Source organism: Dipodomys merriami, unplaced genomic scaffold (assembly GCF_024711535.1).
Source record: "Dipodomys merriami isolate MVZ:Mamm:240054 unplaced genomic scaffold, mDipMer1.0.p SCAF_332, whole genome shotgun sequence".
Taxonomy (NCBI): domain Eukaryota; kingdom Metazoa; phylum Chordata; class Mammalia; order Rodentia; family Heteromyidae; genus Dipodomys; species Dipodomys merriami.
Genome location: NW_027204849.1, coordinates 1009722 through 1036889, shown reverse-complemented (window position 1 = coordinate 1036889; position 27168 = coordinate 1009722). Strand labels below are relative to the sequence as shown.

Here is a 27168-nt window from a genome sequence, read left to right as displayed (position 1 = left end):
GATGGGGTGCGGAGGTCGGTGGGGGGGAAGGGGAGGCTAAGGAAAGTGCGGAGCCCCCGGCCCGGTGGCGCCCGCCGTTACCATAGCAACGGCCCGGAAGCCACCCGCCCTCCCTGTGTCCCCGAACGCATTCTGTATGGACCGCCAACCCGCCGTCGCTTTCCCCGGCCCGACGTCCCGGCTCCCTCCTCGGCCGTTCTTTTACCTCACAAAGCCCACACGAGAGACAGGAAACCCCAGTCGCCATGGAGACCGCCCGCTCCGTACGGTGACCGAGCGGCACCGGAAAAGGGTTATGTGAGCGCGCCGCGAGACTCGGAAAGCCACTAATTCTGTCTGGGCCGTTAGAACGGTTGGCGGCCACTCACGGGCCGGCGGCGGTTGCGTCGCAGCCCGAAGCGTGACCCGGCGCACGCTCCCCGTCGGCTCCTCCACTCACGGAGCCGGGGCCGCGGAGGAACTACGACTCCCAGGAGGCCCTGCGCGGCCAGGGCTGTGAACCATAGCGGCGCGGCTCCACTGAGGGAGCCGGGTCCTGGCGGAACTACAACTCCCAGGAGGCCCTGCGCAGCCAGGGCGCTGTACGATTGCGGTGCGGTCAGAGAGGCCGGCTCCTCCACTCAGGGAGCCGGATCGCGGAGGAACTACGACTCCCAGGAGGCTCTGCGCGGCCAGGGCTCTGAACCGTAGCGGCGCAGGCGGAGGCCGGCTCCTCCTCCACTGAGGGAACCCGGGCCGCGGCGGAACTACGACTCCCAGGAGGCTCTGCGCGGCCAGGGCGCAGTACAATAGCGGCGCGGTCGCAAAGGCCTCGGCGGGGGAGAGGCCTCGGCGGGGATCGGCGCCGCCGCCGCCGCCGAGGCTGCCGCGTCGGCCCCTACCTTTCCCGCCGCCGCCGTCACCGCCGCCGTCACCGCCATGTTCTGCTCCGCTGTGAGGCCCGCCAAGTGGAGGGCGGGGGAGAGACTGCAAAGCCCAGCGGGCCGTGCGCGGGCGGCGCTTGCGCGGTGCGCGGACGGGGGGGCGGTCGGGCCATTTAAATGTGTGTTTGTGGGCGAAATGGCTGCGCAGGTCGGAGCGGTGCGCGTCGTGCGGGCGGCGGCGGCGCCGGAGGAGCCGGACAAAGACGGGAAGGAGCGGCCGCTCGGCGGGGCCTCGCCGCGGGGCGTGAAGCGGCAGCGACGGGCGAGCAGCGGGGGCGCCCAGGAGAAGCGCGGGCGGCCAGGCCAGGACGCCCCCCTGCCTCCCCCTCACCGGCGGCGCCGCAGCCGCCAGCCGCCCGGGCTGCCCGCGCCGCCGCCACCGGCCGCCGCCGCCGCCGCCGCCCCGGGCTCCGCGGAGCCGCTGCTCCTCCCGCCGCCGCCGCCGCCGCCGCCGCCGCCGCCGTCGCTGGCGCCCACGGGCCCCGCCGTGGCGGCCGCGCTCCCGGGCCCCGGGCCCTCGGCTCTCTTCACCTTCTCGCCACTGACGGTGAGCGCGGCCGGGCCCCGGCTCAAGGGCCACAAGGAGCGGCACCGGCACCACCACCACCGCGGCGCGGAGGGCGGCCCCGGCGCGGGCGGCCCTGGCGAGCTCCCGCACCAGGAGCAGCAGGAGAACGGCGAGCGGACGGGCGGGGCGGCCCTGACCAAGGCCCCCCGGAGAGGTGAGCGCGGGCGGCGCGGGCGGGCACGCTGGGTCCCGGGCGGGAGGGGCGGGCGGGCGCGCTGGGTCCCGACCTCGGGCCTCCCCGGGTCGCGCCGTCCGCCGCCCAGCCGCGCACGCTCCGAGCCTGGCCGCCGGAGGTTTCAAACTCAGCCGGTTCTCCGCGCCGCGGAAGGCGAGGCTCGCCCCGGAGGACCCGGCTCTGCCCCCCACCCCCCGCGTCCGCCCGGGGACCCCCGAGGCTCCCGATCCCGGTCGGCCCCTCCCGATCCCGGAGGCCGCGGGGCTCCGGGAGCGCAGACACAAGGACGGAGGCCGTCTGCATCCCCTTCCATTGCCCGTGGTGCTGATACCGGGGCGCGCGAGGCTCCTCCGCTCCTTGGGACTCCGGGGAAGGCCGTGCGGGCAGAGGAGGAGCGCGGGAGGCCCTCGGGCTTCACTCAGATGGCGCCGCCCGGCGGGATGGGCTGGTACCCGGGACCGGCTGCGACTCCCTGCTCCCTGGGCCCCGCAGTACTCGGGTCGGTAGGAGGAACTCTGTCCGTCCATCCAGCTGTCAGTTAGCATTCATACTTGACTTCCCGTGACTTGTGTCTCCTCGAGACTCCGCCGCCGCCCTCCTTAATACTGCGCGTGACCATCGACATTAACACTAACACTGTGTGTGACCACTGACATTAACACTAACACTGTTCGAGACCATCAACGAGGTGGCTACGGCTGAGGGCTCCTCCTCTGAGGTCTTAACTCAGTTCTAACCGGCATTTTTGTGTGCTGGTTCCAGTAGGGAGGCTATCTCCGTGTTTCTTAGAGTCAGGCCACCCTTCAATGGTGTCCAGACCTCGTCCTCAGGAGAGCTGGCAGCTGACAGGCCCGCGTCCCGTCACCCAGGGAACATGTGCCCTCACCTGTTCTCCACCCTCTCCTGGGGAGAGCAAGGGAATCTGAGTGATCGTGTGTTTGTGTAGTAAAAGAAAAAAACAAGGCCCAGCATGGTGAAGAGACCTGTGTAAGTGAAGTCGCAATACCAAGTATAAAGGCAAGCGCTCTACAACTTGAGCCACAATGCCACTTCTGGTTTTCTAGTGGTTTATTGGAGCTAAGACTTTCCTGCCCGGCCTGGCTTTGAACCATGATCCTCAGCTCTCAGCCTCTTAAGTAGCTAGGATTACAGGCGTGAGCCACCGGCGCCGGGCAGTGAAAACATTTTTCACATGAATCATTGACAGAGTAAGGAATACGAGCCAGAGTCCTAAATCCAAGATCACCCTTTCTCTTAAGCCGCATGATTTATGTTCTGTCCATACTCATTTTTTCCACTTCTTTGCTTATCTTTTTTAGATTGCAGCAGCTGATTAGAAATCATCAAAGATCTCTGACCTAAACCCCTTTATTGGGCGATGTGACACTGGTGTGTACTAATTCTGGCCCCGTGTTCTTTTTTCAAAAGAAACAAAACCAAGTCTCTAATCCAGTACTGGTGGATAGAATTCCTCAGATGATGGAAATGTTCCATTTTGTGTCTATGCTGTTCAATATGGTAGCCATATGTGGCTCTTGAACAAACTTGAAATGTGGCAAATATGATTGAGAACCTGAATATTTTATTCGAATTTATAATTGGCCACGTATGACCAGTATATGAAGAAGAGAAATGGGTTGAGGCAGGCCATTGAAAACATTAGCTTTTGTCTGAGAGATTGTTGAGTTATATATTCTAGGGGAAAAGGGCTCCCTGTTAGAAGCATTTGGGAAAAATTGTATACTGAAGTACTTTAGATATCTGATAGTGCATACTGGCATTTTAGGAGTTTTGAAACCTTATATAAAACCAAAACTGGTTGTACATTGTTATTTAGTCCAAACTTTTGCCCAGACTGATACTTTCTTTTTGTTCTGAATGTGTTTATTTTTGTTGTTTTGTGCAGGAGGTATGGCTCTGGAGTTAATCTGAATTTAAATCATGATTCTACCATGTCATTACTTTAAACCTCCCTGTCATCTCCAGTCTTTTCCTCTGTGTATTGGGGTTCTGTAGTATTTAATTTTTATGGTGGTTATGTAGATTAAATGGGGTAATATGAAAAGTACCTAAAATAGTGCTTGTTTCATGGTAGGCACTTAGCTAAAACGAACTTTTGCTATTTTACTATGCTTTGTCCTTGCAACAACTCTAATCATCACAGTGGATGTATTCTTGTTTTTGCCTGGGGTTTGCACTCAAGGCTTTCAACTGTGCACAGTTTGCTTGTATGGCTGGTGTTCTACTACTTGAGCCATTCCTCCAACCTGGCTTTTTGCTGGTTATTTTGGAGATGAAATCTCCCAGACTTTTCTCCCTAGCTGTCTTCTTACCTTTATCCTCTGGGTCTTATACTCAAAGTTTTTGGAAACTTAACTTTTTATTTTGACATATAGATTCACAGAATATTGTAATAACAGCAATTCTTACCCATCCTTTTTCTTTTTTTTGTGCTGGTTATGGGAACTTGATTCCAGTCTAGGCACTATCCCTGAGGTCTTTTGCTCAAAGCTGGTGCTCTACCACTTGAGTCACAGCTCTACTTCCTGCATTTTGTGGTTAATTGAAGATGAGAGTCTCACAGATTTTTCTTGCCCCGGTTGCCTTTGAACTTGGATCCTCAGATCTCATCCTCCTGAATAGCTACGATTACAGATAGGAGCCACCAGTGCCTGGCTTAAAGGTTCCATGTTAAAGAAATATTATGTAATACCAACATCAGTCACTGATCATGGTACAGTGTATGTGTAGTTCTGTGCTGTTGTGTCACATGTGCTTTAGTGAAACCACCAGTGCAGCCAAGAAATGGCTGCATGGATCTCCACAGGATCCCTTTCCCTTCACAGGCAGGCAGGGGTGGACTTCCAGGACACTGGCTGTGCAAGGCTCTCTAGATCATTTGATATAGGATGGGACAGACAGACATGCTTTTCACCTTCTGACATCCTCAGTAGAAGTGTTTTTCTGGGCCAGTCTTACTTGACTGATAGTTCTGTGCAGCATTGTGAAGATGGTATAACATCTAAATGGCCCTTGGCAGAAAAATGTTTCCCTTCCTCACTCCTGCTTATAACCTGTAGGCCCTTTCCCTGGCTCCTCATCCTTCCTAGCAACCACTAATTTCGTCTCTAATTTTGTCATTTTGAAAATATTGTATAAATGGAATGATACCATATGTAATATTTTTGAGATTGGCTTTGTTCCTTCAAGATGATGTCGGTGAGATCTGTCCACATGGTATGTATATGAATAGATGTCTTCTTTTCTGTTAAGATTTGATAGTGTGCATGTACTGTGATTCCTCTATGGAACCATTTACCTACTTGGTTGGTTGCAGTTTCAGGCTGTCATGTAGACAGTGTCTATGAACATTCCTGTTCAGTTTTTTTGTTTGGTGACAAGTGTTCATTTCTCCAAGGAATGTTAGGTCATATTATGTGTATATGTTTAGGGCTTGTTTATTTCTTGTTTGTTTTTATCTTGTTGCTATAGTATTTTCTAGAGTCTTTTTTACATTGCACAGATGTTACAAATGAGAGATTGTTTTTCTTTCTTTTTTTTTTTTTTGCCAGTCCTGGGACTTGAACTCAGGGCCTGGGCACTGTCCCAGAGCTGCTTTTTGCTCAAGGCTAGCGCTCTACCACGTGAGGCGCACAGCACTACTTCCCGCCTTCTTTGTGTATGTGGTACTTAGGAATTGAACCCAGGACTTTATGCATGCTGGCCAGCACTCTATCACTAAGCCACCTCCCCAGCCCTTTTCATATTTTTGACAATATCTGATGTGACTGTTTTTGCTTTAATGCATATCTCGGTGGTTTCATGTCTAATGATTATCAACTCCTTATCATTTGAGAATTATATACCCTTGCCAGTAAAATGTATATTAATGCCTTTTGCCCATTTTCTAATCAAGTTCCTTTTTAACAAATGACTGTTTTGATAATTCTTTTTTTTTCTTTTTTCTGTTGTAGGGCTTGTGTGTGGTCCTTGTACTCTTTTTTTTTTTTTGGGTCCAGTCATGGGGCCTGAACTCTGGGCCTGGGCGCTGTCCCTCAGCTCTTCAGCTCCAGGCTAGCATTCTACCACTTGAGCCACAGCACCACTTCCGGCTTTTTTCTTTTTGCTTATGTGGTGCTGAGGAATTGAACCAGGGCCTCATGCATTGCAAGGGAAGCACTCTACCACTGAGCCACCTTCCCAGCCCCAGTCCCTGCACTCTTCAGCTCAAGGCCAGTGCTCTACCACTTGAGCCACAGAGCTCCTTCCAGTTTTCTGGTGGTTATTTGGAGATGAGTCTCATGGACTTTTCTGCCCAGGCTAGCTTTGAACTGAGATCCTTGGATCTCAGCCTCCTGAGTAGTTAGGATTACAGGTGTGAGCCACTGGCGCTGGCTTTGTTTTGAGAATTCTTTATTGATAATGTTGCAGTTAAAAGTCACTTGTTGGGCTGGGAATGTGGCTTAGTGGTAGAGTGCTTGTCTAGCATGCATGAAGCCCTGGGTTCAATGCCTCAGTACCATATAAACAGAAAAGGCCAGAAGTAGTGCTGTGATAGAGTGCTAGCTTTCAGCAAAAGATGCTCAGGGACAGTGCCCTGGATCTGAGTTCAAGTTCCAGAACTCGCAAAAAAAAAAAAAAAGTTGCTTGTCAACCATATGGTTTGCAAGTATTTTCCCCAGTATATCATGTGTCTTTTCATCATCTCAGCAAGAATTTTCACATAGTAAAAGCAGCAAGTTTGTTAAATCTTATTTTTTTCCTAAAAGTTCTATGATTTAAAAATTTATATTTAAAAAAATCTTGTCTACTTGAGATAATCTTGAACAGATATGAGGCTCAGGTTTACAGTTTTTTATTTTAACCTGTGAGTATTCACTTGTAGCACCTTTTGTTGAAAAATTATTGTTCCACCTAATTGCTTTTGTGCCTTCATCAAAAATCCGTGTGCCTATGCTAGCATGTCTGTATGCCAACACAGGGGTAGCAGAGACAGGAATAGGCCAACTTGGGCTGCATAGTGAGACCCTGACTCAGTGACAACAAAAATTGGCTTAAAAAGTCAGTTTGACTTCCTTTTTTTTCATAGCTAATGAGGTAAGAATGGTTTTTGCATTTTTAAGTGGCTGGTAACATGTAAAAATCCTATGAAGTTGAAATTTAGTGTTCAGAAATAAAGTTTTGTTTGTTTTTGTTTTTGTGGGTTGTAGGGTTTGAACTCTGGGCCTGGGTGCTGTCACTCAGCTCTTCAGTTCAAGGCAAGTACTCACTTGAGGCACAGCACCACTTCTGGTTTTATTGTGGCTAATTGGAGATGAGTCTCATGGACTTTCCTGCCAGGGTTGGCTTCTGTATGGCCTGTGAAGCCTGCTCCCAGGTTCTTTACAGAGAAGGTTTGGCAACTCTTGAATTCAGCAAGGAGACAGACAAGTTCTTGCACATCTGCCCAACGGTATTCACTCCAAATTCCTGTGTAGGCTAATCATAGATTATTACCGTTCTAGACATTTGAAGTTGTTCATATAGTTGAAAGAAAAATTTAGCCAGTAAATGCTAGGGTAAAATAGGTGAGGTGACATGTTTGAAATTTTCTAATTAATCATAGAACTGAATATTGAACTTTTTTTTCTTTTTCTTTTTTTTTTTTAATTCTGACTTGTGGTAGAGTTGGCTTCATGTTAAAGAGCCTGGGTGGGGGGGCCTAGGCTAGTACTACATTCCAGGACAGGTTGGTCTATAATAGCAATACCCTGTCTGAAAAAATAAAAATGAAGTTTTAAATACAGAGACACTTGATTTGGTGGACAGGATGTTTTGAAGGGTAAGAAGGGAGGACTATTAGTATTGTAATGAGAATTAAAATAAGCAGATAATCTCATTTGTCAGCACAGTAATTTCAAAAACCCATATTATTCTCTATCCACCTAGTGAGGTAAAAATACCTTTAAGTAAGACATAAAATATTTCATATAACAATAAACCCCCTTATGATCATGCGGAATTATGTAATGAGCACTGTTGAGTAAAATAGTACTCCCTTAGCTGTGCATGGTGGCTCATACTTGTAATCCTGGCTACTTAAGAGGCTGGAATCTGAGGATACCATTTCAGAGGTAAGCCCAGGCAAGGAAGTCCATGAGACTCAATTAACTGCAAAAAGCCAGAAGTGGTGTTGGTGGCTCAAGTAGTAGAGTGCTAGCCTTGAGTGAAATAGCTAAGGGCCCTTCAGTTCAAGCCCCGGTATCAGCAAAACAAAAAACTCCCTTTGCTGAAGCCACCTCAGGTCTGTTAATTGTAGCTGGATAATCTTAGATGATCATTGGTGGTGTGGGTAGAGGAGGATAGAGGAAACAGGAGTCCAGTGTAGTATATTGTATTAGAGGAGTTTGAATTTTGGAATTAGATGAATATTGCCTGTCACCAGCTAGCTTTGTGATCCAAGTTATATATCCTTATTTGGACTGTTTCCTCCTCCACAGAAGGGTTTGGTTGGTTGGAGGATTAAAATGAAATAAAGCATAGGTACCTAGAAGATACTTGCTGAATAGTTTTCTTTTTTTGTCTTTCTCCTTTTATTCATTTTTCTTTTATTAGTTTTCTTTTTTCTTTCGTTTGCAATGTTTTCCTAGTTCCCTGTTTCAGAGATTTTTTTCCCCCTTGTGTGTTTTTTTTCTTTTTTGTCATGATACATTGTCTCCAGGCAAGTCATTTCTAGCATTTCTGATATTCATGTCTTTGGCATTTTAAGACATGTTATCAAATTTTTTTATTAGGATTATGATAACAAAGATAAGGGCTTATATGTCAGATACTCTGATAAAGGGCCTTACACATTGTCTTACACATTGTCTAAACTTTGCAAATAACTTCATGACAGACGCTACTTGGTTTGGAGGTATGGCTTAGGTGGTAGAACGCTAGCCAGTGCACCAGTGGCAAGATATCAAATTCAAGTCCCAGTCCCAAACAAAATAAAAAAGATAGACTACTGTTACTTTTTTGTTGTTGTTGGTCTGGGGCTTGAACTCAGGGCACCTAGTCCCTGGTCCTAGCATTTTTGCTCAAGGCTAGCACCCTATTACCACTTTTGGTTTTCTGGTGGTTAATGAGTCCAATGGACTTTACTGCCTGGGTTGGCTTTAAACTATGATTCTCATATCTCAGCATCCTGAGTAGCTTGGATTATAGGTGTGAGCCACTGGTGCCCCTGTTACTAATATTTTTTGTTTGTTTGGTTTTTTTTTTGTTTTTTTTTTAGTTGGTCGTGGGGCTTGAACTCTGGGCCTGGGCGCTGTCCCTCACCTCTTCAGCTCAAGGATAGCGCTCTATCACTTGAGCTACAGCGCCACTTCTGGCTTTTTCTGCTTATGTGGTGCTGAGGAATCGAACCCAGGGCTTCATGCATGCAAGGCTAGCACTCTACCACTAAGACACATTCCCAGTCCCTTCATGTGAATTTTTAATTTACTCTGCACACTAGTTTTAAGGGAAATACTATCCCTCCCCACCTGTTTTATCAATGAAAAACAGTGAGGCACAGAGATATTCACGGGCAAAGGTAGTGTTTCCTTATTCATTGTTGGTGGGAGTGCAGAATGGTACAGCCATTTTTGAGTTTGTCATTGAATAGTTTGTTGGTAGCTTACAAAGTTAAACATACTCTTACAATATGATCCAGTAGTCATATGCCTTGATTGTTATGCAAAGAACATACACATGGAAATCTGGATATAGACATTTTTAGCAGCTTTACTCATAATTACCAACGTTTGGAAGTAACCAAGTTGTTTTTTACTATATGAATGAATTGAAAGCAAGCTGTGGTACATCCATATAATGGATGTTCATATGCGTTATTCAGTCATGAGAAGTCACAGAGTAATGTTAAATGCATTTTATTAAGTAAAAGAGGCCAACACCGAAAGTACCACAGTGTGTGGTAATGATACAATACTGGAAAATAGACACATTGTAAATACACTGTGTCTTAATGCTGCCACACTGCAAAGTAGACCCATTGCAACACAGTGTGTGGTAATATGACACTGGAAAATAGTGCCACCCAGTGTGTCATAGTGAAGTGACACTACAAAACAGAGACATGTAACACATGTCTTGTATCACTTATAGTGATACAAGGCTGGAAACCATAGACATTGTAGCAGTGAGTGGTAATTATATGACACTGGAAAATAGTGTAACACAGTGTGTCAAATAGAGACCTTGTTGTAGTGCTATTACACTGGAAAATAAAGACATTACAACACAGTGTGTCATAATGATAGGACCGTGTAAAAATGTGTGACTGATAGTGGTTGTGGTGAAGAGAGTTGTAAGTAGGCAGATGGGAGATTTTTTTTTTTTTTTTTGTAGGTCGTGGGGCCTGAACTCTGGGCCTGGGTGCTGTTCCCTCAGCTTTTCAGCTCAAGGCTTGCGCTCTATCACTTGAGCCACAGTGCCACTTACGCTTTTCTAGTGGCTTATTGGAGATAAGAGTCTCATGGACTGTCTGGATTGGCTTTGAACTTAGCGACTCAGGAGGCTGAGGTCTGAGGATCATGGTTCAAAGCCAGCCCGGGCAGGGGAGTCCATGAGACTCTTATTTCCAATTAACCACTAGAAAACTGGAAGTGGTGCTGTGGCTCAAGTGGTGGAGTGCTCGCCTTGAGCTGAAGAGCTGAGGGACAGTGCCCAGGCCCAGAGTTCAGCCCCCAGAACCAAAAAAGAAAAAAAGTGTTAAAAACAGACTCAAAATGAGCAAGTTGCTTTTTTCAAACCCATTTTAAATGTAGCACTGGAAGAACTCTCAAGAAGACCAAAAAGAATTTATTTTCGAGGCCAGAGCTCACACCTGGCTTGGTGAGGTTGAGGCAGGAGGATGGAGAGTTTGACTAAATTGTGCTATTTGGTAGTGATAAGGTTAGTAGTCACGAGGATTTTACTGATAGTGTCATCTTCTTCTTCTTTTTTTGGTCCGGTCGTGGGGCCTGAACTCTGGGCCTGGGTGCTGTCCCTCAGCTCTTCAGCTCAAGGCTAGCGCTCTACCACTTGAGCCACAGCACCACTTCTGGTTTTTTCTTTTTGCTTATGTGGTGCTGAGGAATCGAACCCAGGGCCTCAGGCATACAAGGCAAGCGCTCTACCACTGAGCCACCTTCCCAGCCCCTATAGTGTCAGCTTCTAATCCAGCTGTAGTTCCAAGATCTTTTAAAAGACAGCCAGCAATGTTTGTTAGTCAGTTTTGAACTTTTCTGTAGAATTATGTACGTTTCTTATGTTGGGTCTCAGTTTGATATGTGAAAATTTTCCTTAATGTAGGTGTAATGTAGCTTGTTTCTTTTTTGTGAGTTATGATTTCAGGACTCAGATGAAGTGCTGAGCATTTGCTCATAATAAGCAAAACCTTGATTTTGATCCTTGGCATCGCAAAGCCAAGTCAAAACTGAACAAACAGATCAACAGTTATAATTCATTTTTAGCTCTCTCACTGTAGGAAAATACTCAATATGTTTCTGAACATCTTCCCTATTGTAAAACTAAAACACTGCTACAAATGGCACGATTGTGGAGCTTTTAGATGTGTGTGCATGTGTGTGCATTCATGTGCATGCGTGCTTGTACAAGGACTTAAACTCAGGGCTGCAAACTTGCTCTGTTTTCTTGCTCACAGCTGGTGTTCTACTACTTGATACAGGTCTTTAGTATGGCATTTTGCCATACTAAATTGGAGATGAAGTCTCAGAAGACTTGGGGACCACAATCCTCCAGGACTCAGTCTCTTGAGTAAGATTACAGGAATGAGCCGCCAGCACCTAGTATAGACATTGATTTTTAAATAATTCAAGGCAAGGCAATTTGTATTTTGCTTATAAAGCAACAGTTGGCAACTTTCTGTAATAACCTTCAAAAACTGTGTATACTCATGATATCTTAATTAGTTGACAGTATAATTAATTAGTATGAGAGGAATCGTCTCAAAATTTTCCTTAAAGGCAGGCTTTCTGTATCAGCCTAGAAGAGTCAACATTCTCTCTCTCTCTCTCTTTCTCTCTCTCTCTCTCTCTCTCTCTCTTTCCCTTTCTCTTTCATCTCTCTCTTTTTTTTTTTCCTTTTTGTTGGTCATGGGGTTTGAACTTGGCCCAGGCGCTGTCCCTCAGCTAAAGGCGAGCGCTCTACCACTTGAGCCACAGCGCCACTTCTGGTTTTCTGGTGGTTTATTGGAGATAAGTATCTCAGGGACTTTCCTGCCCGGGCTGGCTTTGAACCATGATCCTCAGATCTCAGCCTCCAGAGTAAGTAGGATTACAAGCGTGAGCCACCGGTACCTGGCTCTCTTTCTTTCTGGTGATAGTACTCTCACTTAGCTTTTTCATTCAAGGCTGGCATTCTTACCACTTGAGCCACAGTTCCACTTCCAGTCATTTGGTGCTAATTGGAGATGAGTTTACAACTTTCGTGCCCAGGCTGGCTTTGAACCTTGTTCCTCAGATCTCAGCCTTCTGAGAAGCTAGGATTATGGGTGTGAGCTACCAGAGTCTGATGAGTCAGCATTTTCTGTGTGGAGAGAGAATGAAATTTCTTTCTTTTCTTTTCTTTTTTTTTCATCTGAGACCTGGACTTAGGCTTGATATTTGATGCTTTTGCTCATTGGCTGGCACTCTATCACCTGAGCCAGGCCTCCAACCGGTTATTTTATATTATGGTATTGATCACAATTTATGAATGGTTTTCATGTAAATGAACTTTGGAATAAAATCTGTAGAGACTAAGCCATGTTAGAAATACCTCTCGTAAGCTGACAGTAATACAGAAACCATGTTACAATAAAGGTATTTCCTTACGCTGGGCATCTGTGGTTCATGCCTGTATTCTTAGTTACTCCAGAGGCTGCCACCCTGGGCAGGAGCATTAGTGAGACTCTTTATTTCCAATAAACCACCAGGAAACTGGAAGTGGTGCTGTAGCTCAAATGGTAGAGTGCTAGCCTTGAGCTGAAGAGCTGAGGGACAGTGCCCAGACCCAGAGTTCAAGCCCTACAACAACAACAACAAAAAAAAAAAAGGTACTTCCTTTCTTGGTGTTAATTTCTGTGGTATATCTAGGTCAAAATTCATCTTATGCATAACAGATAAAACCGTACCTATGCAGGAATCTTTTCTTCTTTTTCCTTTCCTGTGAAATTGCTAAAGAAATTATATGAAATTATATGACCTTTAAAATTAGCCTATCTTTTATATTTAATGACACTTAGTTGCTCAGGAAGATTATTTGAATTACTGATTTGATACTTGGCAGAGTATGTAGATTAAATCTTACTTAGTATGTAATATAAATAGCTTACTGAATGTTTTAACTAATTTAAAAGATTTAGTTGTAAAAAGAATAAATGGTATATTTCTTTTGCCAGTTTAATCTGATTACTTGTATATTTTAATATATGATCTAAATATAATTACAAGGAATATTTGTAAATGAAGTTTTTTTTTTAAAAGCAAGAAGTAAGATTTATTTGGTGTCTTTATGCTTTAGTCTTTGACGTCTTTGACTTGTACTTTAAATACTTTAATATTTTTAATTTCAAGTTTTACTAACTTGTATTATCTGGTTATTTTGAGAAATTGTATATAGGGTACTGAAACTATCATGTATTTACATACCATGTAAATTCTGTTCTATAAAACTTGTTGAAATTTTTCTTCCCAGATTTAATAATAACATTAATTGGAGTATCTGAATGAATGCTGAATTACTTGCATTATTCAGGAAATACTATTGTTTTATGGTGGATACTTCTATATAGTGAATGCTAGACAAAACTTGGGGATTGATTAGGACTTTATCTGCTATTTAATCCTAAAGATTTCGGGGGGCTGGGAATGTGGCTCAGTGGTAGAGTGTTGTCTTGACTGCATGAGGCCCTGGGTTTGATTCCTCAGCACCACATAAGCAGAAAAAGACGGAAGTGGTGCTGTGGCTCAAGTGGTAGAGGGCTAACCTTGAGCTGAAGAGCTGAGGGACAGTACCCAGGCCCAGAGTTCAGGTCCCACAACCGGCAAAAAAAAAAGAAAAAAGAAAAAAGAAAAAAAAAAAGATTTCTTTCTAGGTTCTTTTTTTTTTCTTCCTAACTTGAAAATAAAGCCATTTTATCTTGGGGTTGTCAGTCAGTGGTAATCATTAAAAACTGAAATTAGAAAATATGTTTATTACAGAAAATAAGAAACTTAAACAGGAAAGAAACTAGGTATTTATTTGTTTATATTGGTCATAGGACATGAAGCTCAGAGCCTGGGCACTATTCCTGAACTTTGTCTCTCAAGACTAGCGTTCTAACACTTTAAGCCACAGCTCTACTTCGGTTTTCTGGTAGATAATTGGAGATCAGAGACTCATAGACTTGCCTGCCTGGGCTGGCTTTGAACCGTGATCCTCAGATCTCAGTCTCCTGAGTAGGATTAAAAGTGTGAGCCGCCAGCGCCTGCCCGAAACTAGGTTTTTAAAATCCTACAAAACTACCATTAATCCTGTAGTATATACATATTTTCCAGAGGTCCCTTTGACTCATTCCAAATAATAGCTTCTCAAAAGATGGAGAAGCCTGTTCAGTCACTACTGCCTGGTACTTTTTGCTTGCTGGCTGTCTTTCTCTTTCTCTCTCTCTCTTTCTCTCTCTCTTTCTCTTTCTTTCTTTCTTTCTTTCTTTTTCTTTCTCTCTTTCTCTTTTCTTTCTCTCTCCTTCCTTCCTTCCTTCCTTCCTTCCTTCCTTCCTTTCTTGCTTTCTTGCTTGCTTTCTTGCTTTCTTTCTGCCTTCCCAGTTGTGGGGCCTGAGCACTGTCCCTCAGCTCTTCAGCTCACGCTGAGCACTCCACCACTTGAACCACAGTACCACTTCCGGCTTTTTCTGTTTATGTGGTGCTGAGGAATTGAACCCAGGGCCTCATGCACACAAGGCAAGTATTCTACCACTGAGCCACCTTAATAGCCTCTTTTTTTGTTCTTATTCAACTAGATTGTAAGGCACAAGTAGTGCTTTAGTCAGAACTGTATCTGTAGTACCCTGTATGTATACCCAGCACATGGCAAATACTTAGTATTCAAATAACTGTGTTTAATATAAAAAAGAGTCAGGAATGTGTGTATGTGTGTGTGTATGTGAAATGGAAAGAAAGGGTAAGATGTACATCCCTGACCTTTGATTTCTTATAGTCTACGAGGGAGGTTGGACAGTAAATATGTATTTGCATAGAAGGTGGTAAGGGCTCTGACAGGTGAAGTTCAGTGCTAAGGGAGCACATCAGGAGCAGCCATTGCTATTGCACCCTTAGGTGCGCAAGTTGTTAGAGTAGGCTTTCTAGAAGATGGACAGTATAAACATTTCTAACCTTTTATTTTGTGTCTGTTTTTAATCTATAATTTATAATGGCTAGGTAATGTACTATGTAACTATCAGAGTATAATCAGTCCCCTTTATTAGTAGGCCCTTAGAAGATTCTGTTTTTGTTGTTTAAAAAATATTATCATGTATATCTTTGCAGATCTTCACTTACTTTGTTAGGTAAGTTTGACTGGAAATTTCTGGATCTGAGGATTACATGTATTTTGGAGAATTTTGCTACATATCACTAGATTTTTCTTCATCATAGATTTTTTCTTCATCTTTGTCAGTCTATACATCCAACAATATCTGAAAATGACTTTCCTGAAAGATCTCTGACCAACATAGATAAAAATATCTCTGTTACTTTGTTAGACAAAAAAACTGGTGTCTTAATAGCTTTTTACTTTGTTAGACAAAAAAACTGGTGTCTTAATAGCTTTGGTGTCAAATTTGCTTTTAATTCACTTGTAATAACTAATAGACTGACAAATAGTACAATGAGATATGACAAGCATCAATTTAGATTGATAAGGATTAGTGAAAAATTTTATGCAGTTTAGCATATATGAAATTACCTGCATATTTCTACTAGATTTGATTGCAAGTCATATAGTGGTGCTAGGGATTGAGCTCAAGGCCTTGCACATACTAAAAAAGCACTCTGTACCACTCAGCTACATCTGTAGCCTGTCAGTATTTGCTTTTTTAACAGTCTTCAATCCAGAATGTTACTGTATTTTAAGATCTTTATTTTAAAGCTGCATGTTGTGATGACAGATATTTAGAAATTGAAAGGAGACTATTTTTTGATTTGGGATCAAGTACTTTAAGAAGCTTGTATGTTAACATTAATCCTAGCAACTAACTTCTTTTTAATTATTGTGGCCAGAAACACCAGATGAAAATGGTAAAACCCAGAGAGCTGATGATTTTGTCTTGAAGAAAATAAAGAAGAAAAAGAAAAAGAAACATCGAGAAGATGTGCGAGGAAGACGCCTTAAAATGTACAACAAAGAAGTACAAACCGTATGTGCTGGCCTGACTCGAATCAGTAAAGAGATTCTCACCCAAGGACAAATAAATAGCACTTCTGGAGTTAATAAAGAGTCCTTCAGGTATCTGAAAGATGAACAGCTGTGCCGATTAAATTTGGGCATGCAGGAATATCGGGTGCCCCAGGGAGTACAAACACCCTTTACGACTCACCAGGAACACTCGATTCGTAGAAATTTCTTAAAAACAGGTACTAAATTTAGCAGCTTCATCCACGAGGAACACCAGTCCAACGGCGGTGCTCTGGTACTTCATGCGTACATGGATGAACTCTCATTTTTGTCTCCAATGGAGATGGAGAGATTTTCTGAGGAGTTTCTTGCTTTGACATTCAGTGAAAACGAGAAAAATTCTGCTTACTATGCTTTAGCAATAGTGCATGGAGCGGCTGCTTATCTTCCAGACTTTTTGGACTATTTTGCTTTTAATTTCCCCAACACTCCAGTGAAAATGGAAATTTTGGGCAAGAAAGATATTGAAACAACCACCATTTCAAATTTTCATACTCAGGTAAGGAAAAATTACTGCTGCCTTTGTTTAGTAAATATAGTATCTCAACAGTATTAATCTCATTCTGTTACATAGCACACACCAGCACATACTGATAAAAATTCATGGAGATAAAAGCACTTGAGCATTGGTTATTTCTCTAATTATAAATCTTAATTGCTGAGATCTCTGGTGTGAGGCTTGTTACTTGCTTTAAGAAATGCTTTATTCATGTTAGACATCACTGCAAGTCTTTGGAAAATCAACTGTGGAACAAATACAGTCTTTTACAGATCAGTAATGTTAGTGTGGGTGATGTAATTCAGGTCTGGTAGCTGGGAGGAGACTTGATTGAGTTAAGATGTACTTTCATGTCCTAATAGAACCCATGAGGGTTTTGGCCTATGTCTTTGCCAGGTTTTTGTGGTTTTGTTTCTCCTCTTTCAGTAACTTGTTGGCAGTCTATCCCAGAATTACACCCCATATATCTGACTCTTGAGTGTCATCAGGGAGCTTGCCATAGTCCCTGCGCCTTCTGCTCTGTGCTGTTGTAGGTAAAGATGTTTTCTAGAGCCTTGCTTGGGCAGCTAGCCTTATGTCAGCAGAGAAATAGTGCCTTTCTAACCAATTTAACCCTTTTTTCAAAGAAGTTAAATTTAGGGCTTTAAAAACAATTTGATAATATGTCCTATTTTCTTCTCTTTTCATTCTTTTTTTTTTTTTCCTGTCATGGGTGCTGTCCCTCAGCTCTTCAGCTCAAGGCGAGTGCTCTCTCACTTGAGCCATAGTCCCACTTCCAGTTTTCAGGTGGTTTATTGGAGATAAGAGTCTCATGGACTTTCCTGCCCCTGCTGGCTTGGAATGCAATCCTCAGATCTCAGCCTCCTGAGTAGCTGGCATGACAGGCGTAAGCTACCAGTGCCCGGCTGCCCTGTTTTTTTTCTTGTTAGCTTTTCTCATAATATTTATAAGTATGAATGGTCAGCTATAAGTATACTTTGCACATTGTAAATTCAAGTCTACTGAAGTCTGTTTCATGTTTTAGAGATACATGATTATATGCCCTGCTTTTTCAGGTCACCTGGTGTTGTAGTGCTTGCTGCTGGGTTTTTTTCCTCTTAAGATATTTTTTTCTTCTTTTAAATAAGTTTTTTATTGTGAAAATACTGTATAGAGGGGTTATAATCACATGAGCAAGGTAATGAGCATATTTGTTTTTTTTGGGGGGGGTCCGGTCGTGGGGCCTGAACTCTGGGCCTGGGCGCTGTCCCTCAACTCTTCAGCTCAAAGCTAGCGCTCTACCACTTGAGCCACAGCGCCACTTCCGGCTTTTTCTGCTTATGTGGTGCTGAGGAATCGAACCCAGGGCCTCACGCATGCAAGGCAAGCGCTCTACCATTGAGCCACCTTCCCAGCCCCTGAGCACATTTCTTATCAAGCATTATTGCCTCCTTTTTCCCCTAACATCCCTTCCCTCACATCTCCACAACTACATCTCCCCCCCCTGCCCCCTTTTTTTTCTTTTTTGGTAAATCATAACTCAGCTGCTCACATTATAATGCTTTCAAGCCACTTAGTTTTGTCTGAACCTCCTCTAGCCTGAATCTTTTTATGGAGTCTTACTCTCGGGGCCTCCAATGAGGGGGCATCCAGTTTAGATCTATGAACTAAAAAATTTCTGTAATTGAAGTTCTCTCTGCAGTAGAGAGAGCAGGAGCAGCCAACCTGGAGAGGTCACAAGATGGAGCTGCCCACAATGTTGGAACATGGTGTTCAATAAAGGGGCTTTGTCTTGGATATTAGCTTTGTTACCACAATCAGGTGTTGAAGTACTGACTTTTTTTTTTTTTTTTCTTTTTTTAAAGGAGATTTTCCCTTTCAAGATACTTGAAGGCTAAGGAATCCTATTTTTATAAATAATTTGGAAGAGACTAAAAACAGTTCTAATCTTGTCCATAGTGGCCCACCAGTATTGCTGAGAGCTGAGTTTAATATGCTCTACCACTTCTTTTTTTTTTTTTTTTTTTGATCCGGTCATGGGGCCTGAACTCTGGGCCTGGGCGCTGTCCCTCAGCTCTTCAGCTCAAGGCTAGCACTCTACCACTTGAGCCACAGCACCACTTCTGGCTTTTTTTTCTGCTTATGTGGTGCTGAGGAATCGAACCCAGGGCCTCATGCATGCAAGGCAAGCGCTCTACCACTGAGCCACCTTCTCAGCCCCGCTCTACCACTTCTTTAGTGTAGCAAAATGCAGTTCATTTTCTGGTCTGATAGGCCAGCAAGCTATCTGGGAGATGTACCAGAAATTTTGGAGGGAGAAATTCTGGTTTTGTAAACTTTTATTCTATAGTGGCTCAAGTTTGGATAGTCAAGAAAAGAAGACATTTTGAAATATTATTCCCTGCTGATTTTTGCCTTCCAATTTAAAAATAAATGGGAGCTGAAATTCAAATAACTGTACCAACAACTTACCTTGAGATTTACGCTAAAGAACATGTCAGATTATGAAATTAGATATAGAACATTTCAGCCATGAAAGTGTGTTGAAGATTTTTGAATGGGTCTTGTGCTCTGGTAGTCCTGGAATTTAAGTTTTATTAATTTTTAGCTATTGGAAAGAAGTATATGGTAGGTTGAATAGCCCATGAAACTTAAAATTTGAACTTGTAAGATCTTTGATAGAAGCTCACACGATAGTTTAGATTTAATGGTACTTCATAGTTTGTGGAAATGCTTTGACATCTGTATGTTGGAAACAACCAGGGGAGAGGCAAGCAGCTTTTATCTCTGCTGTGCACTAGCAGACCTTGGTCAGCTAGCGACTCAGAAAAGTTTTATGCCATTGTGTCATGTCTTTGGGGAAGTGCTCTTACTGGATTAACACTGCGGTTGGTAAAACTCAAATCCTAATTTAAAATATAATAGGAAAGGTTTTGTTTCTAATATTAACAAATAACTAAATGCTGGGAATTAAGTACTTAGGGGAAATTGGAATTTTATGTTTGTGAAGGCTTATGAAGTTCTTATTAACCTGTAAATACCTGTAAATAAAGTCAAGGATTGGGTATAGTGGTTAATGTCTGTAATTTTTGTTACTCTGGAGGAAGAGGTGGTAGGATCTAGGTCTGAGTCTTGCCTTGCAAAAACATTTGAGACCTTTCAAGAAAAACAAAATGTCTAGGTTGTGGTTCAAGTGGTAGGACATTTGCCTAGCATGCACAAAGCCCTGAGTTCAATCCCAGGACCCTCCCTCCCCCCCAAAAGTAACAAAGTAAAAAAAAAAAATTATGGAGCTGAGGATTGAATTTAGAGCTTTTGCACAAATTAGACACGCACTAAACTACCTTCACCAGCCCTCAATTTTTTTAAGCAGTAGAGATAGCTATTAGTGCTTGTTTATAGTTTAATTATCTAGCCATAATAATTATCCATGACTGTGCTTCAGAATAGTTCATTCAGCATTTGGATCAAGACTCAAGTCATGTTCTGTACACTCACTTGGTCGGGTGGAGTGGGGCAATAGACCAGCAGTAATAAGGCAGTTTCAGGAGTAGAGTTGTGCACAGGAAGAGCCTGCTCTAGAGGGAGCAGACTGGAGTTGATTAGAAAGGCATTTTTGGCTGGGAATGTGGCTTTAGTGGTAGAGTGCTTGCCTAGCATACATGAAACCCTGGGTTCAATTCCTCAGTACCACATACACAGAAAAAGCTGGAAGTGGTGCTGTGGTTCAAGTGGTGGAGTGCTAGCCTTGAGCAAAAGAGGCTCAGGAGGGGCTGGGAAGATGGCTCAGTGGTAGAGTGCTTGCCTTGCATGCATGAGGCCCTGGGTTCGATTCCTTAGCAACCACATAAGCAGAAAAAGCCGGAAGTGAGGCTCATGCTCAAGTAGTATAGTGCTAGCCTTGAGCTGAAGAGCTGAGGGACAGTGCCCAGGCCCAGAGTTCAGGGCCCACGACCGACCAAAAAAAAAAAAAAAAAAAGCTCAGGAACAGTGTCCAGGCCCAGAGCTCAAATAAAAGGCATTTTTAAAAGCATGTGCAACTAATAGAATTGTGAAGGCAGATTAATACTTGGTAAGGACATTTTTAATGAGAGGAATTAATAACCAATTCAGATGTAGAGATATTTGAGAATGTGCCATTTTCAGAGAGCTGCAAATGGGTTGACACTGAACAGGGGAAATCCTGACTGTTCAGGAGTGGCTAGAATTGAGAAGAGAAGAGTGGAGAAGCAGGGAGAGGACAGGACAGTGGGTAGAAGGGAGAAGGACAAGGAGAGAAAGGGTTAGGAGGAAGCAGAGAGAAGAGGGAAGGGGAACAGAGAGGAGGATGGATTTGAGCATTGAGAAAGGAGGGATAATGATGAGTAAAGAGCTATATGATATATTTTTAAAAACTTTCTGAAGGTAATGAAGTACTAGGAAGCCTTAGAATGTTATCAACTTTGTATTTGTAAAGGTTACATGGAAGTGTAGCGATGAGATTGCATGAAATGAGTTTGGAAGCAAGAAGACTGATTTAGGGTACTTCAGGAACTGGCATTGGTATTAAAGAATGAACTTTTGCAAATAATTACAGAGTAGAGCTCAGCTGGACTTGAGGCAGTTTCACCATGTGTTTAGGAGGTGGAGGTACTGTAGAAGGGAAATTAGAGGGTTGGAGAGGCTGTGGGGTTGTGTTTATAAATTCAGATTGTATGTGTGTGTGTGTGTGTGTGTGTGTGTGTGTGTGTGTGTGTGTGTGTGTGTGTGTGTGTGTGTGTGTGTGTGTGTGTGTGTGTAAAATATTATTTTTTGTCAGTCCTGGGGCTTGAATTCAGGGCCTGGGCACTGTCCCTTGAGTTTCTTTTGCTCAAGGCTAGTGCTCTACCACTTGAGCCACAGCACCGCTTCTGGCCTTTTCTGTGTATGTGGTAATGAGGAATGGAACTCAGGGCTTCATGCATACTAGGCAAACACTCTATCGCTGAGCCACATTCCCAGCTCACAGTTTGAGATACTTTGATTCCAAGCACTGTACCAGTGAAGTGTAGACATGTTGCTTGAGTTATTTTGAGTTGGGTATCCACTTGAGCCTATGTTTAGAAATGTCTTAATGTAGTTAAATATGTGAGCCTATGTTAGGAGATATCTCGGCAGGAGAAGCAGAAGGTTGGATCAACTAGTAGATGAGCAATCTAGAGATGGTAGAGTGGAACAGAGGTGAAGCTAAGAGTGGAAGACAGACATAAGTGGTGAAAAGAGACCAAAAAGAAAGACAAATAGAGGGAAGACGAAGATGCAAGTTTCCTAGGTTGTTGTAAAATCACGGGAGTGGTACAAATACTACATACTATATGAAGGATCAAGCGAAATAGAGATGGAAAGGTGTTCGGTTGATCAATTAGGAATTTAATTGGAACCATCAAGTCTTTGCAAACCATGAGACTGACTGTTGTAAATTATACCTTTTCTTTAGAACCTTCTCAAAGTGTGCTTTGAAGCCGGGTGCTGGTGGCTCACTAATCTTGGCTACACAGGAGACTGAGATCTGAGGATCAGTTCAAAGCCAGCATGGGCAGGAAAGTCTGTGGGACTTATATCTCCAATTAACCACCAGAAAACCGGAAGTGGTGCTGGTAGAGCTAGCTTTGAGTAAAAGAGTTCAGAGAGATGGCACACAGGCTCTGAGTCATGATTTTGGCTTGTTGGAAATTTATTCTTGCTTTTACACAGATCTTCTGAATGGGAATTTGCCTTTAAAAAGAGCCCCAGATGGTTGTTTTGCACATTAAGATCTTAGAAACACCATTTTTGAATTGTCTCTAGCAGGAGAAAGTAAAATACTAGAAATGTGAAAGAAAAATGATAGTTTCCATTACATTTATATTTTTAATTGCTAAGTTATTGTAATTGCTAAAGCTGGGGATCCACACATATATAGGGCTTTCTGTAAGACAAAACATTTTAATATCAAATATTTTAATACTCAAGGAGATAAGTTCATAATATCAGTTGAAACACCAAGCTGGTTCTTGTTTGATTACTTAACTTTCTTAGTTGATACAGGTTAACTTTGTGAATTTCAGTTTCTAGTCAAAAGGAATTCATATGTATTGACACAATATGATCTACTGTACAATTCTGTAGGATTGCTCAGGTTTTCAGTAATCATTGGCTAAATACCAAATTTTGACCAAAAAGTTTGTTTGTAGAACCTTTAGAGCAGTTAATGGAAAAAAATTAGTGTTCAAAAAGTTATTATATCTCCCTTCCCCCTCCCCCTCTTGCCCTCTCTCCTTCTCCATTTCCCCAACCTCTCTCCGTCCCCTCTTCCCCTTCTCCCTTTCTCTATCCATTTTCCTTTCCTCCTTTTCTCCCCCCCCCCCCCCCCCCCCGCCACTTGAAAATTCTTAGTGGTTTTAAGCTGTACTTAATGACAAGAGTCCTGCATCCTTGGCTTGTTCTAAGAACCCCATTTTCTCTATAAAATGGTAATGGCCAATAGGATTGGAGTGGTCAACTTCAATAAAGGCCGTGTCTTAGGAAAAAAACAACAACATCTTGTCTCTCCTTATGTTTTGGGACATGGCTGCCTGCTCTTTGATGAATATAATTGACATTTTATAGTGAGTTGATAGTACTAACTAGTAGAGTGATTTGGAAACTACTAGAGTGGTTTGGAAAATAACTGAACCTTTAAGGAGCTGTGCTCATCAGTGCATTGCTTAAAAAGAAAAGTAAATATTTTGAAGTAGTTGGCTTTATACAATAAAACAATAAGTAAAAATGGTATGTTTGATTCTTTTTTTCTCTTGTTCTAACTACAGCTTGTACTCAACTAATGAACTGACTTGTACTGTGGGTTTTTTGTTTTGTTGTTGTTGTTGTTTTTGCCAGTCTTGAACTCGGCCTGGCTCTGTCCCTCAGCTCTTCAGCTCAAGGCTAGTGCTCTACCACTTGAGCCTCTGTGCCACTTCCAGTTTTCTGGTGGTTTATTGGAGATAAGAGTATCATGGACTTTCCTGCCCTGGCTGGCTTTGAATCGCGATCCTTAGTAGCTCCTGAGTAGCTAGGATTACAGGTGTGAGCCTCCAGTTGCCTGGGTTTTGTACTGCTTTTTAGCTGTACATTTTAAAGTAGGAGTGCCTTCCTACTTACGGAGTCACAAGGCTAGGAAGATTACTGGTTAGGTTTTTTCCTTTCTGTCTGTTAAATAATCAGCTTAGATAGGCTTCTTCCTGAAACATGAATTATGTGGAATAATCTACTCTCCTACCCTGAAATAACAGGGTTTTCCATTGAGAATGTTTTTAGCTTGGTGTTCTTTTTTTTTTTTTTTAATTTTAATTTTAATTTTTTGGGTCCGGTCGTAGGCCTGAACTCTGGGCCTGGGTGCTGTCCCTCAGCTCTTCAGAGGCTAGCACTCTTACCACTTGAGCCACAGCGCCACTTCCGGCTTTTTTTCTTTTTTGCTTATGTGGTGCTGAGGAATCGAACCCAGGGCCTCATGCATGCGAGGCAAGTGCTCTACCACTGAGCCATCTTCCCAGCCCCAGCTTGGTGTTCTAGTAGGTTTTAAACCTAGTATTTGTAAAAGGTGCATTTTGTAGGGGCACAGTTGAGCTTCCTTAACTGAAAAAGTGATATAGGAGAACTTTGTAAAGTTGTTTCTAATCCAAAGAACAGAGTAATGTATATGTTTAAAAATATCCAAAGAACAAAGTAATGTATATGTTTAAAAAAATAAATATTTTGGGGCTGGGAAGGTTGCTCAGTGGTAGAGTGCTCACGGTGAGCTGAAGAGCTGAGGGACAGCACCCAGGCCCAGAGTTCAGGCCCCATGACTGACAAAAATAAGTAAGTATTTCATAGCAAGCATAAATAACCCATTTGAATGCATGCAAAGTTAACTGTTGTTTTTATATAGGCATGTTTTCCTTTGATTCCACACATTTGGTCCCTGATTTCACTAAGGTTATTTTCTCTGCTGGTGTATGTCTGTTGCTTTCCTTTTTTCAGTTCTACTTATCTACCTCAAACATTGGTTGGGAGGGTTAGAGGAAGGTAAACATCAGGAAGCCTGCTTTTGTTCTTTGGTCAGCTTGCTTGTCTTTTTTCCATAGTGATTGTCAGCATTTTTGGCTGTGTAGAATTGTTTTCCTCCACTACCCTAGAAAAGACAACCCCTCTCCTCACAGGCTAACTGGTGTTGTGAGATGCATCTCTCAGTCTTCTTTTTTTTTTTTTTTTTTTTAAATTTAATTTTATTTTATTTGAGAACATACTGTACAGAGGGGCTACAATTACATGGGCAGGATAATGCATACATTTCTTACCAAGCATTGCAGCCTCCTCCTTTGTTTACCCTTCACCTCCCTTCCCAGCCTCCCCCCTCCCCCCACCCAATTATACCCCCCTCCCTCTCAGTCTTCTTTAGTTGTCATAAATCTACATAACAAAATTTAACCAAGTTGGCACTAGGAACTCCCACTTTAGGAACTCCCACCTTTAATCCTAGCTACTTAGGAGGCTGAGATCTGAGGATTGTGGCACAGACAGGAAGTCTGTGAGATTCTTGTCTCCAATTAACCACCAGAAAACTGGAAGTGGAGCTGTGGCTCCAAGTGGTAGGGTGCTCGGGTGCTCGCCTTCAATGCAAAAGCTCAGGGACAGTGCCCATGCCCTGAATTCAAGTTCCCCCACTTACCAAAAACAAAAACAAAAAACACTTTAAGTATGTAAGTGTATGGCATTAATTATATTCACAGTGTTGTCAAGCCCTCTTCCATTACTACAGTCTGTACCTACTGAGTATCTTTCATGACAATCACCCATCCTCTCCCCTCCAGTTTTTCACTCTTAGTTTACATAAAGGAAAAGTAAACTCAGTGAATTGCTGCTTTGCATATAATTCACATTATAAAAAGCAATAAACTTTTCCCTTTTTTTCGAAGCATACTTTTATTCTGAATTTATAGTTTTATCATTTTCATGAATTGTTAAAAACTTTATTGTCATCTATGTGTTTTGAGTGTCTCCAGCTAAATTAGGGTCCTAGGTCCAGAGCAGAAATTAAGCAAAGTTGGATATGGTGGTTCACAATGAGCCCTTTGTGGAGTGTTTTTACTAGTACATTCTCTAATGCTCATCTGTCCATCCTGTCACCTCAGGAAACTTGCATATACTGTGTGCACACATGGCTCTTGTCTGACCTAGGCCCTTGTCTATGTCTCCCTGACCTTAGCTCTGGCACTGGGGGCTTCACTTGGTATTTTCCTTTGCATTCTGATTAGTCCCTCGTTCTTCAGCTGGAAGGAACATGTTTTCAATGTGTCAATGTGGGAAATAGGTTGAAAGATTTATTACTTACCGATCCTGAGTGGAGGAGAGCAGACCTCTGATACCAGTCATGAGACATGAATGAAGTCAGCAAGAAGGGGAAGAGGGGAAAGGCAAACATTTTTAAGCTGGGCCATGGGTGGCTCGTGGCTGCAATCCTAGCTCTGCAGGAGGCTGAGATTTTAGGATTGTGGTTCAAAGCTAGCCCAGGTAGGAAAGTCCTTGAGATACTTTTCTCCAGTTAACCACTAGAAAACTGGAAGTGGCACTGTGGTTCAAATGGTAGAGCGCTTGTCTTGAGCTGAAATGCTGAGGGACAGTGCCCAGGCCCAGGGTTCAGGCCCACCAAAAACAACAAAACAAAACAAAAAACCAAACATTTTTAAGGCTTTATAAATAAGGCCAAGCAAGGTATTTTACAACTGTCATCCTAGCTGCTACAGATGGGGTGTGGTTCAAGGCCATCAGGAGAACACGTCAGCGAGGCCTTATCTCAAAAATAAAAAGCCAAAGGACTAGGAACAAGACTGAAGTGGTAGAGTCCATGTAGAGCCCATGCCTAGAAATAAGGAACCTCAACTTTAGTTGTCAGCACTGCTCCTCAATAGTTTTATAAGTAGTATATTGCATGTGCTGTATGATGTTATAAGAATTTGTTGATACATTTAGCTCTAGTTCATTGATTCCCACAGGCCCCCGATTGTGGAACTTGACATTAGGGCTTGAGCACTGTCCCTGAGCTCTTTTTTTTTGCCGGTCATGGGTCTGGGCGCTGTCCCTCAGCTCTTCAGCTCAAGCCACAGCGCCACTTCCGGCTTTTTCTGTTTACGTGGTGCTGAGGAATCGAACCCAGGGCCTCATGCTTGCAAGGCATGCACTCTACCGCTGAGCTACCTTCCCAGCCCCTGTCCCTGAGCTCTTTTGCTCAAGGTTAGTACTCTACCACTTTGACCATAGCGCCACATCTGTTTTTTAAGTGGTTAATTGGAGATCAGAGTCTCACGGGGACTTTTCTGCCCCAGCTGGCTTCAAACCGTGTTCCTCAGATTTCTGCCTCCTGAGTAGTTAGGATTACAGACGTGAGCCACTGTCATCCAGCTTATTGATTTTTTTCTTTTTAGCCACTATACAATATTGTGTTAAATGCAGTTTCTTGGACATTTAAATTGATGGTTTTTTCCATTTTCTTTGTAGTGTGTGTATGTGTGATGGGGGATGTGTGTGTTTGTATGTATGGGGGATTGAACTCAGGACTTTACCCTTGCTT

At 43.2% G+C, this 27168-nt stretch overlaps 1 protein-coding gene across 2 annotated transcripts in view; it reads left to right on the top strand.

The window, feature by feature from the left end:
• The first annotated feature begins 501 nt into the window (after positions 1–501).
• The window catches only part of LOC138803082 (lysine-specific demethylase 9), a 49935-nt gene continuing 23268 nt past the window's right edge, over positions 502–27168 (top strand). The window contains exons 1-2 of one of the 2 annotated variants that reach the window (XM_069986916.1): positions 502–1645; positions 15931–16604. In XM_069986916.1, the coding sequence (XP_069843017.1) occupies positions 919–1645; positions 15931–16604 (1401 nt within the window). In that variant the 5' untranslated portion in view covers positions 502–918. The remainder of the gene's footprint in view (positions 1646–15930; positions 16605–27168) is intronic. The other variant, XM_069986915.1, reaches the window with a different exon arrangement.